Source organism: Mytilus edulis, chromosome 5 (assembly GCF_963676685.1).
Source record: "Mytilus edulis chromosome 5, xbMytEdul2.2, whole genome shotgun sequence".
NCBI lineage: Eukaryota > Metazoa > Mollusca > Bivalvia > Mytilida > Mytilidae > Mytilus > Mytilus edulis.
In genome coordinates this window covers 27,888,608-27,905,003 of record NC_092348.1, presented here as the reverse complement: position 1 = coordinate 27,905,003, position 16,396 = coordinate 27,888,608, and the positions used below count along the sequence as shown (strand labels likewise).

Sequence of the window (16,396 nt, the reverse complement as noted above, 5' to 3'; positions counted from 1 at the left end):
CAAACTGGAAAAATCAGTTTAAAACAGATGGAATCAAACTTCTGTTATATAACACATACACAACATACAAATCAAAGCATACTCACTGTTACTGTAAACTAGTTCAAAGCCTAATTTCAACTTATAAATATACCATTATGAAAATAATGGATTGACAGAGACAACTATCCACCAGAGTCCAGTTGACTTATATTAAAGCATACTGTACATACTTCAACAATGAGCAACAGCCCATACCTAAAAGTAAGCTATAAAAGGCTCTGACAAAATAGTTCAAACAAAACAAACCTAGTGGGTACACACTGAAATGTCTTGCCTGATTTACTTATCATGATTGAATTAATGTTGAAAGTGTGTGATATGAAGTTTTTTAAGCTTTGAATAAAATTAACATTATCAAAGATTGATGTTAATGAGGTTAAGGTCAGATGAACCGTCCTATGCCGACATGTACAACTTAAAATCATGCCATACACCAAATATAGTTACCGAAATGTTATGCATACAGTATAAGACAAACAGAACTTAATACAAAAATTGAACATTGACCAATGAACCATGAAAATGAGGTGAAGGTCAGATAAGTGCAATCATTCTGTACACCAAATGTATACTGAGCCAAAAAAGTTTAGCAACAAAAATGTGAAATTTTATTTTATCACAAAATCATAACAACATATAATTTTAATAATAACAAAATAGAATTACATGTATGACATGTCAGAAGCAACATAAATGTTTATCACTCACATTCATAAGGATTTTCTTTGTACGGGAGGGTCAATCTGCGGGAAAAAGTATAGTGTTATTCAAAATTAAATTTTTCAGCCATGTCCTAAGTGCATAAATGAAGGATTGGCAGGCACACCAGCAGCTGCCCATAGTCATGCACTACTTTTGTGGCCGGAAAAAACTTGTCACGTGTTGACTTAAAGCGAAGGTAGCGCTCCTCCCCTGACGATAGTTTTTTTGGTCTACGAGATATTGACCTATCCTGTGCAGTTGCAATTTGTCGATATCTGTTTGTTAGTCTCTAAACTGTTGCCTTATGCACAAAAAATCGAGCCACGATGTCAGCAACACTCATTCCGGCATCAACCATTTCAAGAGCTGTCTGACGGTCATTTTCGGGGAGGCCTGGTTGACACCACATGCAATTTTTTCAAAAGTGTATGTGTTTTTCTTACCAATAGTGTGTTTCTGAAGGTTAGTGAAAAAGAAATTTTTACTATCGTTTTAAAAGTACAGGTACAGAAGGTAAAACATCAATTACACATGCAATGCTGAAATGGCGTGAAATCAATCACCAGGGAAAAAGTGCGATTGTTTTAGATTACAGGTAAAACTAAGGACTGTATCAATGATGTCTTATATTTTTTTTCCAGAAACACCCAAAAAAAAAAAAATAAAAAAAAAAGTGTTGCTAAACATTTTTGGCTCAGTATAGTTATAAATACAATATTTATAGAGCGCATTATATAATAACAAAAATTACTCTAAGCGCTTCACATTTAAAAATATATAAATACAAAAATACATAAATCATAGATTACAAAGCACTATCTTAAAAGAATCAAACAAGCATATAAAAATTTATAAGATACTTAAAAAAGAAAAAAACAGAAATAAAAGAAATGAAAAATGTATGTACCCTAAAATATACAAAACTGTCTAAAACTAATGCAGTCAATTAAAAGTATATAAAATCAACAAGAAATCCTTAAAAGCAGTCCGAAATAAATGAGTCTTGAGTTGCTTTTTTAAAACCATCTAAAGAATTTACACTCCGTAAAGACAATGGCAAATTGTTCCAGAGTGTAGGTGCAGCCTTGTCAAAACGCCTCTCACCGTAGCTTTTTGTTCGAACGTCATTTAGTTGACCTATTGTTTACAAGATCTAAAAAACTAACATAAAGTTCTATGAAAACTTGTCATTATTTAATGAACAATGAAAATGAGGTCAAGGTCAGATGAAACCTGCCAGTCAAGCAAGTACATGTTACAATCATTCCATACATGAAGTATAGTTTACCTGTTGCTGGTACCTATTACCTGGGACTTGACCATGTGAACATAATTTTGATCACTTATCTAAGAAATGAGGTGGAGGTTAGGTTAACCCTGCCTGACATTCCTTGCAAATTTGTCATACACCAAATATAGAGTTATCTTATTACTCATAATAAGTGACAAAAAAATCAAAAAATCAAGCAGTTGTTGAAGTATGAAAATGAGTTTAATTCTGTATGTATGTGCCTGTTCCAAGTCATGAGCCTGTAATTAAGATGATGTGTTACATATTTGTTTTGTGTTCATATTTATGCCCCACCTATGATAGTAGAGGGGCATTATGTTTTCTGGTCTGTGCGTCCATCCGTTTGTTCATTTGTCTGTGCGTTCCTTCGTCCCGCTTCAGGTTAAAGATTTTGTTCAAGGTAGTTTTTGATGAAGTTGAAGTCCAATCAACTTGAAACTTAGTACACATGTTCCCTATGGTATGATCTTTCTAATTTTAATGCCAAATAAGATTTTTTACCCAATTTTACGGTCCATTGAACATGGATAATGATAGTGTGAGTGGGGCATCCATGTACTTTGGACACATTCTTGTTTGTACATAAATTAGGCCTTAAGTTTTCTCGTTTGAATTGTTTTACATTTGTCATTTCAAGGCCTTTTATAAAGGACTATGCATTATGGGCTTTGCTCATGGTTGAAGGCTGTACAGTGACCTATTATATATTTGTGTATTTCTGTGACATTTGCTCTCTTGTGGAAAGTTGTTTTATTGGCAGTCATACCACATTTCTGTTTTATATTGAGGACAATGGACAAATGACAGACAAACACTTTGTAACATAATGTATCTGCATTCATGTTATGAAGCATCCAGGTCTTATAACTTCTGAAATTTTCAGCTTTAAAGTTAAACAGATAAATTACATTGTTGCTGCCAGATAAAAACCAAGAACCAGATTTATGCTGATCAAATAATGTTAAAAAACATAAAAAGCAACAATCAACAACAACGACTATATTATTGGCTCCTGACTTGGAACATGTTATTAACAAGAGTGCACACACTGGAATGTCTCGCCTTCTTTACTTATCTTTGATATTATGTTGATAGTCCTAAATATAAAGCTTTATTACAACTGTCACATAAACTCAACATTAACCAAAAAAACAAAACATTGATCAATGAACTATGAAAATGAGGTCAAGGTCAGATGAACCATGCCAGGCAGACATGTACAGCTAACAATTCTTCCATATAACAAATAAAGTTGACCTATTGCTTATAAATTAAGAAAAACAGACCAAAACACAAATACTTAACACTTAGCAGTGAACTGTGAAAATGAGGTCAAGGTCAAATAAAACCTGTGCTACTGACATATAGATCATAAAATATTTCCAAACACCAAACATTGTTGACTTATTGTAGTATTAAAAAAATAGACCAAAACTTAACTTTGACCACTGAACCATGAAAATGAGGTCAAGATCAGATGACTCCAGTCAGCTAGACATGTACACCTTACAATCATTCCATACACCAAATATAGTAGACCTATTGCATATAGTATAAGAAAACCAGACCAAAACACAGAAACTTAACTATAACCACTGAACCATGAAAATGAGGTCAAGGTCAGATGACACCTGCCAGTCAGACATGTACACTTTACAGTCCTTCCATCTATCTCTTTGCCGAGGTTTCTGTAACAAAAGTTGCAGGATTGACAAAAATGTGGTAGGGTTTGGTTTGTAAATGTTGACACTCCCCTTTACATGTTTTCTCAAACTCAAATATTTATCAGGTAATGGTCAACTTAAATATGCCAGCAAGAAACTTCAGACAATGAGCCTATAAATGCATAATAAAAATGAGAATGCAAATGTGGAATGTGTCAAAGAGACAAAGAGCAGCAAACAGCCTAAGGCCACCAACGGGTCTTCAATACAGTGAGAAATCACGCACCTAGACGCGTGCTTCAGCTGGCCCCTAAACAAAAATGTGTACTAGTTCAGTGATAATGGATTTTCACACTGAACTCCAAAATATATAAAAGAAACTAAAATTAAAAATCATACAAGATTAACAAAGGCCAGAGGCTCCCGACTTGGGACAGGCAGACAAATGATGTCCTTGTAAAACTGGCTGTGTAGCTTTTCCATCTTCTAAATATGAAGCTTTATATATATGATTAGTTAAAGCTGCCATCTAATAGGCACACCTACATTTTAATGCATATGATTTTGCCACATTTTTTATGCAGCAGTGTAAAACCCCTATAGTGCAGAATATAATTGTTCAACCAATGTTGCTGATTCAGTTAAAGAAGCTGTAGTGAGATATATCCAATATGACAAAACTTATTAATGATACCATGCTTATAACAGGGTACACAAAAACTGGTTAAAGTCATTAGCATACTGCCTAAAATTTATCCTTCCTATTATTTACCTGATTGCTAAATCAACATCAACAGGTTATAGGCTGCTAGAGGGCACTGACTTATTTCAGTTATCCTCTTATATAAAACTTGGTCTAAATTGTTCAAAATAGGGACAAAAGATACCAGAGGGACAGTGAAACTCATTAATCAAAAATAAACTGACAACGCCATAGCTAAATGAAAAGGACAAAAAGACAAACAATAGTACACATGACACGACATAGAAAACCAAAATAAACAACACAAACCCCACCAAAAACTAGGGGTGATCTCAGGTGCTCCGGAAGGGTAAGCAGATCTTGCTCCACATGTGGCACCCGTTGTGTTGTACAACTGGTACACACGAAAAATATAACACTCTCAAGTTTTATGTTTTATTCATTTTTTCAAATCTGTGTAACATATAGATGCATGATAGTTCTGTGTATCTTGACAACATAAAACAACATCATTCAAAGTTTTCCTAATGACATCTACCAGAATTAGACACAGTAAGGAAACTAGCATTGTAAGTTTCTTATAAAGAAAATATTTGAGATTTCTACATGAAAATGCTGAAGACTTTACACTGTTAAATGCTACATTTATTTTGAAACCCTGAAACCACTAAATGTCTTTTGTACTTCTTTACTTTGGTCATGACTGTTCTTGTTCCCTGTGTAAACAAAAAATGTATATTCAGCACTTTTTTTTATAAAAAACGCACAACAATATGAACTTTCCAAACAAATTATTTGGTTTGTAAAAAAAAAATTGGATGTCTGAATTTTAACATAGTTTCAAACACAAAAGTTTATACATCACAAAAATAAAAAAATTTGAAACTTTGTTTATATCTTATATTATACAAATGACATGCTATCATTTTTCAAAATCACAAATCCAATAATAAATTCTATTAAGGCATAGGATGCATACACTTTTGATCCCATATTGACATTTTGATGAAAATTTGCATGTAGGCTATTTTTTACCTGATTCAATCAAATATGTAATAAAAAATATACCTTCATGTGCTACTTTTTGCGTAAATTGAGGTTCAAATTTTAGATATTTCCTCAATATAGGGATTTCATGTGGATATATTTTTCCTTTCGATAGAAATACATAACTTTTTTGTTTTAAAAGATAAACACGAGCTGTTTTTTGTTAAATTATTTGTAGTTTATGTATTATATAAATATTGTATAAATTTGTACATTTTATTTTTACAAATAACTCAAATTTATCGAATGTAAAAAAAACCGGCAGATTTTGCTGTATATTAATCAAATTTAAAAAAATTGCACTATTTACGTTTTCATGAAAAATGATACATATAATCTTCTTATGTAATCAAACCAAATGTCATTTTAAAAAACAGCGGGTCCATGAACTCGTTTCCAAGTTAAATCAATTAAAAAATTAAAAATGATAAGTCACCATTTGACGTCGCGAAAATAATAATTTACGTTAGCAACGCTATTACCTCCCTTGTAAATGTATTGTATGCCCTTAAAACAGGATTACTGACAAGTGCTTTACATAAATCTTTCATGGGCCTCATTCTAAACTTATGCACATACATTTAATTTTTCAGTTAAAATTTAAAGAATGGTCATTATGGGCAAAATATTTCCAACATTGTATGTCATATTTTTATAAGTATTGGTAAAACGGAAAGTAATGAATTTTATTTATGAAAAGTATCCTTGAACTGGCAAAATAAATTAATGATGACATTCATTACTTAAAAGCATGATAATTCTTTACTTTCAAGGCTTTTTTGCAAGCAACAAAAACACAATTAAGATTAATGTGCTTATTTGAGTGGTTAAATGTTTTTTTGTTTTTTATATGTATTATTAGTATAAGTGTCCATGGGAATACTTTTTTTATTGTGTATAGTTATGTCACAGCAATTTAACACTCACGATCCCAAGTAATGTTGAAGTTTATCAAGTTATATTTTTCTGCACAATAAGCAAATTAGTATACTAGTATGACAAAATAATACCACTGTCATGGTTAGATAATTATGAGAACAAGCAAAATCTACAAGTAAACATGGTAAACAACTGTTAGATGAAAATATTATACCTAATGTAGTGTAAGTAGACAGGTTGAAAAACAAAAAAATAAAAGTTAAATAAAAATAATATCACAAAAAAAAAACTTTAATTTACTACTCAATCAGTCTTCTCTGCATGGTTAATTCAAACAAAAAACTGACAAAATTCTTAGTCCCCATTATAAAAACAAAACATCATCTAATTTGATATACTCACCTATTCATGATTTATTGTGATTTCTAATTTTTTTACTCTTTCACATGTTTACATATAAATCAATTTTTATCAATCTATACTATTAAACCAGAAGACCTCATTTTTGGTGTCGCTTCTCTTCTTTCCACAATAAATTAATCAACACGCCTCTGTGTCCTATAGGTACAGTGCATAGTCGCATTTGTCATCCATTCATATGATTATTCAGATTGAGTTATTTTGGGAGAAAAACGAGAAAAAAAGGCATCCGGATATTGTCCCGTCATTGGACGAAATTTTAAGTCAGATTATACTTCCGGTTTGCGTTTTTCTGTATACTTTGAACAAACAAATAGTACGAATAAAGTGTATTTTAATTCTGTTCAGAATTTATTAAATGGAAAGGGTCTGTATACTATGTCAATTGACCACCATGGATCGATTACTAAACTAAGAATTGAAAGTAAATACACTTTATTTATATAGTAATATACAGATAAGCGCTAAAATTATTCATGTGAACTTTTGATACCTTTTCTGAAATTCTCCATTCATTAAATGTTTTACAAAATTCATTGATTACAAAAAAAAAAAGATGTGGTATGATTGCCATGTTGAGACAACTCTCCACAAGAGACCAAAATGACGCAGAAATTTACGACTATAGGTCACCGTACGGCCTTCAACAACGAGCAAAGCCCATACCGCATACTCAGCTTTAAAAGGCCCCGAAATGACGATGTAAAAAAATTCAAACGAGAAAACTAGCGGCCTTATTTATGTACAAAAAAGGAACGAAAAACAAATATGTAACACACAAACAAACGACAACCACTGAACTACAGGCTCCATACTTAAATGTTCATAACATACTAAATGTATGTTCATATTGAAATTGATAGAAAACCAAAAATTGGGAATTTTGGAAATGAAGGAGGAGGTATAAAACCTCTAACAACACTTTACATACTTTTAATTCCGCTCTGAATGCCCGCGATTTCGCGGGTGTGTTCTAGTAAGTTATAAAGTACAAATATAATTCAGGGCACTCTGAGTCATTGAATCTATGATGTATTCTCTGAGTTAAAATTTGAATGTAAATGATTATTTCATCCACTGAAATCAACAATACATCAACAAGTTTTTATCTGAATGCAGAAAAAAATTAAAATTTATGCCAATTTCACAAGCAAGGAACATAATTCTGATGCAAAAATCTGGACACTATGCTAAATTTAGACACAGAAGTCACATTCAAAATATTTATGTCAATGCTTTTGTTGATTGTAGAAATGCTGTTGTCAATAAAATTTTGCACAGTTTGCTCATGTTTTACTATTCTTTTGTTTTCTTGATGAAGTTCATTTTTAGAGAGAATTGATGCATCTGAAATGACACTTTTTTGCTGCAACAGTTTTAAAAAATGTTATCATAATTTATGTGTTTTTATGAATGTGAACTATCTGTAGTAAATCAGCAAAAGAATTAATTTAAGGTGGTACATAACACTACAGGGAGATAACTCTGTAAATATCAGCTGAACATTTTAATCACATTCTATTGTTAAGGAAATATTTTACACATCTGCAGGAGTTAATTAAAAGAGAACAACACATGTCAAGATGAAAAACTCCTATAAAAGACTTATTTGATTATGTTTTTAGAAATGCATCAGATTTCAATGAAACAGCCAATATTTTTTTTAATTTTGAAGTAATACAGAAGAAAAAGAGGAGATTTAAGATAAATGATGCAGTAACCCAACTACTGTGGATTCATTTATTTTTTCGTGGATATCAATTTTTGTGGATTTCTAAAAACCTGCATATCTGTGGATATTTGATTTCGTGGTTTTGCCCATGTCCGTATATAAAGGCTATTGAAAATATGTTATTCGTTGAACATTTGAATTCAAGGTTCGCCTTTACCTACGAAAACCATGAAATTGTTATGTTACAAAGTTTCCAGTTGTCATATCTCCATTGTCCTTTACCTCCTTTTCAAGGTTAAATGAATGCTTGAAAAAAATATTGTCAAGTGAAATTACCACTTAAAATGAGTAATTAGTAAAAATTAGTAATGTCTGTCAGGTAAAGGTCACCCGATCTCAACCTCATTGCATCGGTCAGTAATCTAGGTTTAAGTTTCATGGTGAAATCCACATTATCTCAGAATAAGCATTAGGTCAACTATATTTGGTGTATGGAATGATTGTAAAGTGTACATGTCCAAATGGCAGGTTCATCTAATCCTGACCTCAGAAAGTGAAAATGAGGTAAAGGACAATTTGATGGAGATATGACAACTGGAAACTTTGTAACATAAGGTATCAATATACAAGGCATGATGCATTCAGGTCTTCTACCTTCTGAAATAACAAATAGTTTATGTTTTCTATCGTTGCAAGCAAGATACAGATAAAAAAGGAAGAGAGTTCCAATGTCCCCCACATTGCACATAGTTTATCTCTCTAAGGGTAATAAATTAAAAAAAATGGTTTTAGTTCTTTTAACCTTTTAATAAATATTTTAATGAAATATTTTATGATGTAAAAATATATTGTACATTTGAGAGCACTTAAAATGCAACTTTTAATATGATTGATAATTCAAAGGGACATAACTAGTTGGTAAGCACTCATTCTTTTATTTATCCAAAGACACTGCTTATATTGAACACTGATATAAGTTTGATGCTAATATTGAACACTGATATAAGTTTGATGCTAATATTGACCACTGATATAAGTTTGATGCTAATATTGAACACTGATACAAGTTTGATGCTAATATTGAACACTGATATAAGTTTGATGCTAATATTGACCACCGATATAAGTTTTATGCTAATTTTGACCACTGATATAAGTTTTATAAAAATCCGACCAGAATTGTACACATGAGATTGAGAATGCTATCGTGAGTGGACAAACGCACAGATGCATGCTCAATATTTATATGTAATACCTACAGCATCATGCAGGGGAAAACAATGGATGGAAAATGATGGCAATAGCTCACAGGGGGTCTTTAAATTAAAGAGCAAAAATAGTATTGTTTAATAAAGTAATATAAAATGTGCAATTTCAAACAAAGAAATAAGTTGCAAAAAGTTCTCAAATACACAAACACACAATTCAAAGCACAAATAAACATTCTATATAATTTGAGTGTTTGAGTGTAAAAATCTGTGCAGTGCAAACAAAAGGTGAGGTATACTGTAACTAAGGTGCATTTCATATAGACAACCTTGCTATCTGGTCATTTAATCCTGACATCAGTCCATCACATCTGTCTAACAAAACCTGCAAAATCAACAATATTAAAAAGGTACTAAAACACAATAAACTGTAAAACATGTTTGTATAATTTCAAAGTTAGAAATAATTGTTGAAATACACACAAAAAAATACGATAAAATTTTATCTTGCAATTATCAAGATATTTTCAAAATACCATCTGTTCGCCAATTGCATGCCTGAACAATAAAGTAAAACATGCCTCTAACACCCCCTTATTCTACACAATGGAAATGACACACAATGGGTCACCCTGATCAAATACGTGTATTATATTGTATGTAAAAAGATCAGCATGCAAATATTCACCTCAAAAACTAACAAAACCTTTGAATAGACTTATTAAGAAGGTATATAGTTACGATACTGTTGTCAGGTCATTAAAGATTGCATATTTTGGCGTTAATATTGATTCACTTATAGGGTCTTTGCATCGGAACTAAACACATTTATTCAAAAACCAGTTGTTGGCATGACACGGGTTATGATCTTCTCATATATGTTATGATGGTATGATACTAAACCCCTAACGGGAAGGATTGTGCCTGATGTTCATATGATGAAATCATAATCTTTCAGTCAGTTTAATTGAAGTCTGGAGCTGGCATGTCAGTTAACTGCTAGTAGTCTGTTGTTATTTATGTATTATTGTCATTTTGTTTATTTTCTTTGGTTACATCTTCTGACATCAGACTCGGACTTCTCTTGAAATGAATTTTAATGTGCGTATTGTTATGAGTTTACTTTTCTACATTGGCTAGAGGTATAGGGGGAGGGTTGAGATCTTACAAACATGTTTAACCCCGCCGCATTTTTGCGCCTGTCCCAAGTCAGAAGCCTCTGGCCTTTGTTAGTCTTGTATTAGTTTTAATTTTAGTTTCTTGTGTACAATTTGGAAATTAGTATGGCGTTCATTATCACTGAACTAGCATATATTTGTTTAGGGGCCAGCTGAAGGACGCCTCCGGGTGCGGGAATTTCTCGCTACATTGAAGACCTGTTGGTGACCTTCTGCTGTTGTTTTTTTCTATGGTCGGGTTGTTGTCTCTTTGGCATATTCCCCATTTCCATTCTCAATTTTAAAGTATAATTGCAGTTTTGAAATATATCGGTGACAATTAACTACCGAATTTACAAATGAGAATATTTATATACATTTATCGAGGCTTGATAATCACATTTAAAATGTAATCAAATGTTTATATAATTACCTGTATTCTGTTTACTATAGTTTTTCTTTTCCCTCTTCCTCCTTTATTACTCTCCTCAAAACTTAAGGCATCTAAAGATAATAATTGTTTCATAAATATTTCTGAAGTTCCTCCTAGTTTTTTCTTTAATTGGTTTAAGGCTGGTAACTTCAAATCATCATTTATATAACCCTGAAATTAAAATTTAGAATAATTTTAATTTTCAGAACATTTTTTTTTCTCATTCAAATATTTAAAACTTTTTACAAAAAAGACAAAAAAAAAAAAAGAGTACACATCAAATTAAAAAAGCATCATGTGGTATGTTTGCATAAAACACAGTGTTTCAATTTTCTTGACTGCTGAATTTGCCAAGTCAATCTATAATATCAATAAGAGAATGTTAAGGCTAAGGGAAGTAACTCATATATTTTTTTAAAACAATTAAATTTAAATTGAATATGAAATACGTTCCAGTTTTATCAAAATCGGAATGAAGCTGAAAGTTTAACAAAAGACTACTATAATTTTAGGTGTGTATGTCTGTCATCCCTTCCTGTCTTTAATGGTGAATGTCAAAGAAGAAAATCAAGTATTCGATGTGATTGTTGTGATTTATTGTCTATAAAGTGGTGGTAAAGTATTTCAATATTTTACTTACTCTATGAATACCATCTAATTCATATGTGATATCACTCAATCTCTTTTCATTTTTCTCTACATCTTTTTCTATATCTGATAACTTCTTCATTTCTTTGTCCTCGATAGGATCTGGCTATAAATAAAGTGTGGAAAACAAATCCTATTTCAAAATATTATTTGAATATATCTGAGAATTCTAAAGAAGTTTTAAAAACATCTGTTCTGATTATCATAAACTCTCTTCCTGTATGCACTGATTCGGAATAGTTTAGTAAATTAATGAACTGCTCATTGATAACATTTCCTAATTGTAATTTTTTACCATGCTTATAACTTTCTTGTAAATTTAAAAAAAAAATTGATACTATTTTTTTTTTTATAACTTTGCAATTTAAAATATACCTTCTTCCCCAATAACATTATTGTCGCACCATCCCTGACACCTATTTCACTCAATATATCACCGGGATCCTTTAAAGTCTTTCCTGAAATTCATATCTTAATTTATTCATAATTCATTATGAGATTTGACAATCAACTTTTATAAGTATTTCTCAGATAGTTTGAGAAAAAAATTATGAAACTGTCGAACAATATTGATCCCTGAAAATGTGCTATGGTAGTGCTCATTTTTGTTTTGATTTGACTCCACAACAACAGAAGATAATACTCAAAATTTTTAAAGATGCTCCCATATCATTATTATTTATATGAAAGAATTTTTACATTTTTTTCTCTCAAAAACTATTTTATCCCTCACATAAATTTATAATTTGTTCTCAAATGTATATCAGTCTTGAATACTATTACTGAACAAAATTGAATTGGTCAACGCTTATTAGTTATATTTCTAGACACCATGATGGATTATAAGGGGATATAACTCAGTAAATATACAACTTTCAGACATTGTTTAAAACATTTATCTGGAGTAACAAGGTCTACATAAAATCAACCATCAGTCTTAAAAACTGATTTAATACTTTAAAGAAAATTATTTCTGTCTTTTTCTAACTGGAATCTCCTATTAAGGGCAATACATACAGAGTTAATTCAATTAATATGATCAATTTCAAAGGATCTTTAAGCACATGAGTTCAAGAATGTTCAATCAGTATTTGGCCAACAAATGTTTTAATCATACTTCTAACTGTTTATTTTTATGTTTCCTCTGTTATTTCTGCAGGAGATGACATGAAAATTTTGTTTCTTACAACTAATTATCCCTACATTATCATATTTATAACTTTGTTCATTTTACCATGTTTACCTTTATGAACAATTTTCTGACATTCAAGAGGTATTCCAAACATCTCCACCATTTTGTCCATCAAATGTTGGACTTTCAATACCTCATAGGAATTGGATGGTAATTCTAAAATAATGCTGTGTCGGACTGAACCTGTAAAGAAGCAAGATGTGTTGTATAAACAAGAATAAAACTTGAACTTAAAACATGCTGTTCGTTTCAGCAACAATTTCTTTGTATCTTAAAAAAAATAATTTAAATATCTTGTAGTTTTCATATAAAAATCATAATATATATCACTGCTGGTGATCCGATGGATAAATCTGTTGTAGAGTTGTCACTGGTTCAGACGTATATATGTCTGAAAATTATACACAACAGTGTAAGAGTTAGATTTTCCACTGACAAATTTTTGTCCGTCCCTCGATCAGTACAATAAACAACCCACAGCTTTCATCTCATATAAATGTACAATGATGATCAATGATGTAGGTGAATATAAAAATGCGTGAACAGACACTGAAAAAAGCAGTTATTTGTAGGCCCAGTGAGTACAATGTAGCATGTTTTGGTTGAAAATAACAAACAATATCATATGTTTTGTTTTGTCCCCGTTTCACACAGGTAAAATGCATTTTTTTTAGAATGGACAAATATATTTGATAAAAACCATGTTTGATATTTAATTTTATGCGGTGTCTTTGGTCTGTCATGTTGATAGTTGTGTTTTCCAAGAATAAATTTGATTGCCAATGTCAACATTCATAAATAAATTCTAAACCACAGGTCAAGGGAGGAGACAGGAGTAAAATCCGAACACTGTTATCAAGCTAAAAAATATTGATTACATCTACGTTTGTTTATTTTATGTCAATAATGTTTCATATATGTAACATGGCAAACTACACTGTGATTTTAGTCAATTTTCAATACTCGCTTTCAAGATAACAAAGGAAAAAAATACATATTCTTGGCCTTCTAGATCAGTTATGTCCCTTGGACGAGATCTCTAATGTTTACTGAATCTTGATACGTAAAAGTAATTTGGCGAAACTGCTGCTGTCAGATGCAATTGTTATATTCAAACAATTTATGATTTGTGTATTAGGATAAAAACTACTCGAAATGAACGGAAACGTACCAAATGACATAAAGAAAAGGCCAGCCGCTGCAGGTAAATATGTAAAATTGATTTCATCAAGTTCACTAGGGTCAAACGTCTGCATCCTTATATTTATATATAATGTGAATGATTTCTGCATGTTATGGATCAGGGTAGTTTGCATCAAAAATGTTCTTACAGTGAAACTGGGGTGTAGAATGTACATACTCATAAATTAATAGCTAACCATATATACAAACCAATCTTAAATTCTTTAATACTTGATCATAAAAAAATTTCAGGATCTTACTCCATTGTACTCTTAAAATTATCTTTTTTAATACATTAATTTTTTAAAGGCAAATTTGTATACAACATTGTACACCTTATCCGTATTTGGAGTTCACAAAGGTTCCTGTCAAATTTTGAAGTCATAATATAAAATAGTCCAAATAATTATGTTGAAAAATTGTGTATAATATATTGTGTAGCAGAATAAATACACCCTATTGCCATAATTGCTTTTTGGAAATCTGCACCAATTGACTCGAGAGAATGGAAGAAAATTGAATCTATTAATTCCTATTTCAAGCAAACATATTGATAAATATGATGCAGTAATACAATTTTGGTTTTATACTTTTAAATAAAATACATTCAGCAATGCATATAGAGATATATCCATTATACATGTATTTCTTTTGATAATTGAAGTTAAGAAAAGAACACCTTTATGAAACAAAATGTACTGATTACAATGCATGCAATATATGCAATAGTTCAATTCATAATAACTGTAAAAAGTATGACAGTCTGACTGTATTTAATAAGTGGTATTTTTGACAATTTTTGTTTGACAATTTATCATGTTTATTGTAGATTATGTTAACAATATTTTGACAAACATGACAAATGGTTGTCAACTTGTGTGTATTAGAATTAGGAGATAACTGTATTGTATTTTAAGCTCCGACGGCATCAATTGGGGATTTGATGGTCGCAAATTAAGTTTACTGGCGATGCGTTAGCGGAGACAGCAAACGGGTTTTTGCGACCATCAAATCCCAAATTGATGCCATCAGAGCTTTAAATACAATAATGTTATCTCCATTCTAATGAAACTGACAGGAAACAACGTTAAAACATGTATTTAAAATTGGTCAAATGCCGTCTGCGCATACGCGTACGTCCCATAGCATCAATTGTCAATTGATGCCATGTAAGAAAGTGACGTTATCCAATCAAAATGAATGTTACAAACGTTGTTGCATTAGAATATGTGATTAATACGATTAATATTTTTTAGAAAAATATTAACTTGTTTTCAGATGGACTGACTTCACCTACATTTGCACCTGCTAAGTTGAAATTCCCTAAACATATCCACAACCCTACAGATGATAAATTTCAAGAAATTGCTGATTCTATGCTACGGAGAAAAACAGATGGACCAGAACTTCATTATAAAAGCTCTGCACCATATGAGATTGATGAATATCCAATAGAAGAAAATGAGAGCAAGAATTATTTTGAGAGACAACTGAGTACAAGGTGAATATATACATGTAGCTTGTGTAGTCATATATATATATAAAGTCACTGAGTGCTGAATGAAGTTGCATTGTTTGACTTTGACTTTACTAACAGTTGTTTGAAATGGTGTTTTTACTTGAACAAATAATCTCTGCAAGGTTTTTTTTTCATTCAATTTGTAAAAGTAAACCATTATACATGTAGGTCAAAGTACGGTCTTGAACATGGAGCCTTGGCTCACACCGAACAGCAAGCTATAAAGGGCTCCAAAAATGACTAGACTTGTGTAAAACCATTCAAATGGGAAAACATAAGGCATAATTTGAAAATGCAGGCAAATGAGTTTTAAGTCTATGAAATTTTTTAATCTTTTATTTCATTGCTTCAAAAAAATTTATTCCTTGCTTAATACCATTCATCTTTAATTATTTGTATTGTGTGAATTTTTCCCTCTATAACACTATAATTATATCATCATGGTCATCATGGTCATAGCCATAGTTTAACATATATCATACCTTGATTTTTTGTTTCAATTTGTTTATAAGTTGGAACAGGTGAGAAATAATTTATCATTGAATTGAATTTTATTTTTACTGTTGGTTTTTCAAATTGTTGTTTTTTCCCCCCTCTGTTTTCACTCAGAAGTACCCTGTTTTTTCTGACATGTTGA

At 31.1% G+C, this 16,396-nt stretch overlaps 2 protein-coding genes across 11 annotated transcripts in view; one reads left to right on the top strand and one right to left on the bottom strand.

Moving 5' to 3' along the window:
- Positions 1-4,823: 4,823 nt before the first annotated feature.
- Positions 4,824-13,899, bottom strand: LOC139523356 (BAG family molecular chaperone regulator 1-like). The gene is made up of 7 exons (XM_071317264.1): positions 13,759-13,899; positions 13,110-13,241; positions 12,242-12,324; positions 11,859-11,972; positions 11,219-11,389; positions 9,958-10,013; positions 4,824-5,118 (listed from the first exon to the last, which is right to left on the bottom strand). Exons 1-7 carry the CDS (start codon positions 13,799-13,801, stop codon positions 5,100-5,102), a joined length of 618 nt encoding a protein of 205 aa, XP_071173365.1. The 5' UTR covers positions 13,802-13,899; the 3' UTR covers positions 4,824-5,099.
- A 194-nt stretch (positions 13,900-14,093) lies between these two features.
- The window catches only part of LOC139523355 (AMP deaminase 2-like), a 49,422-nt gene continuing 47,119 nt past the window's right edge, over positions 14,094-16,396 (top strand). For all 10 annotated transcript variants that reach the window (XM_071317262.1, XM_071317263.1, XM_071317260.1 and 7 more), the window contains exons 1-2: positions 14,094-14,262; positions 15,519-15,741. In XM_071317262.1, the coding sequence (XP_071173363.1) occupies positions 14,214-14,262; positions 15,519-15,741 (272 nt within the window). In that variant the 5' untranslated portion in view covers positions 14,094-14,213. The remainder of the gene's footprint in view (positions 14,263-15,518; positions 15,742-16,396) is intronic.

What these genes read in the sequence shown, in the direction of transcription:
- LOC139523356 (XM_071317264.1), bottom strand. Translation starts at nt 13,801, where the DNA reads ATGACAGACCAAAGACACCGCATAAAATTAAATATCAAACATG. An exon ending in AATTAGATGGTATTCATAGA is followed by an intron (nt 11,390 to 11,858) that starts GTAAGTAAAATA and finishes TTTTAATTTCAG; the next exon opens with GGTTATATAAATGATGATTT. An exon ending in CTATAGTAAACAGAATACAG is followed by an intron (nt 10,014 to 11,218) that starts GTAATTATATAA and finishes TTGATTTTGCAG; the next exon opens with GTTTTGTTAGACAGATGTGA.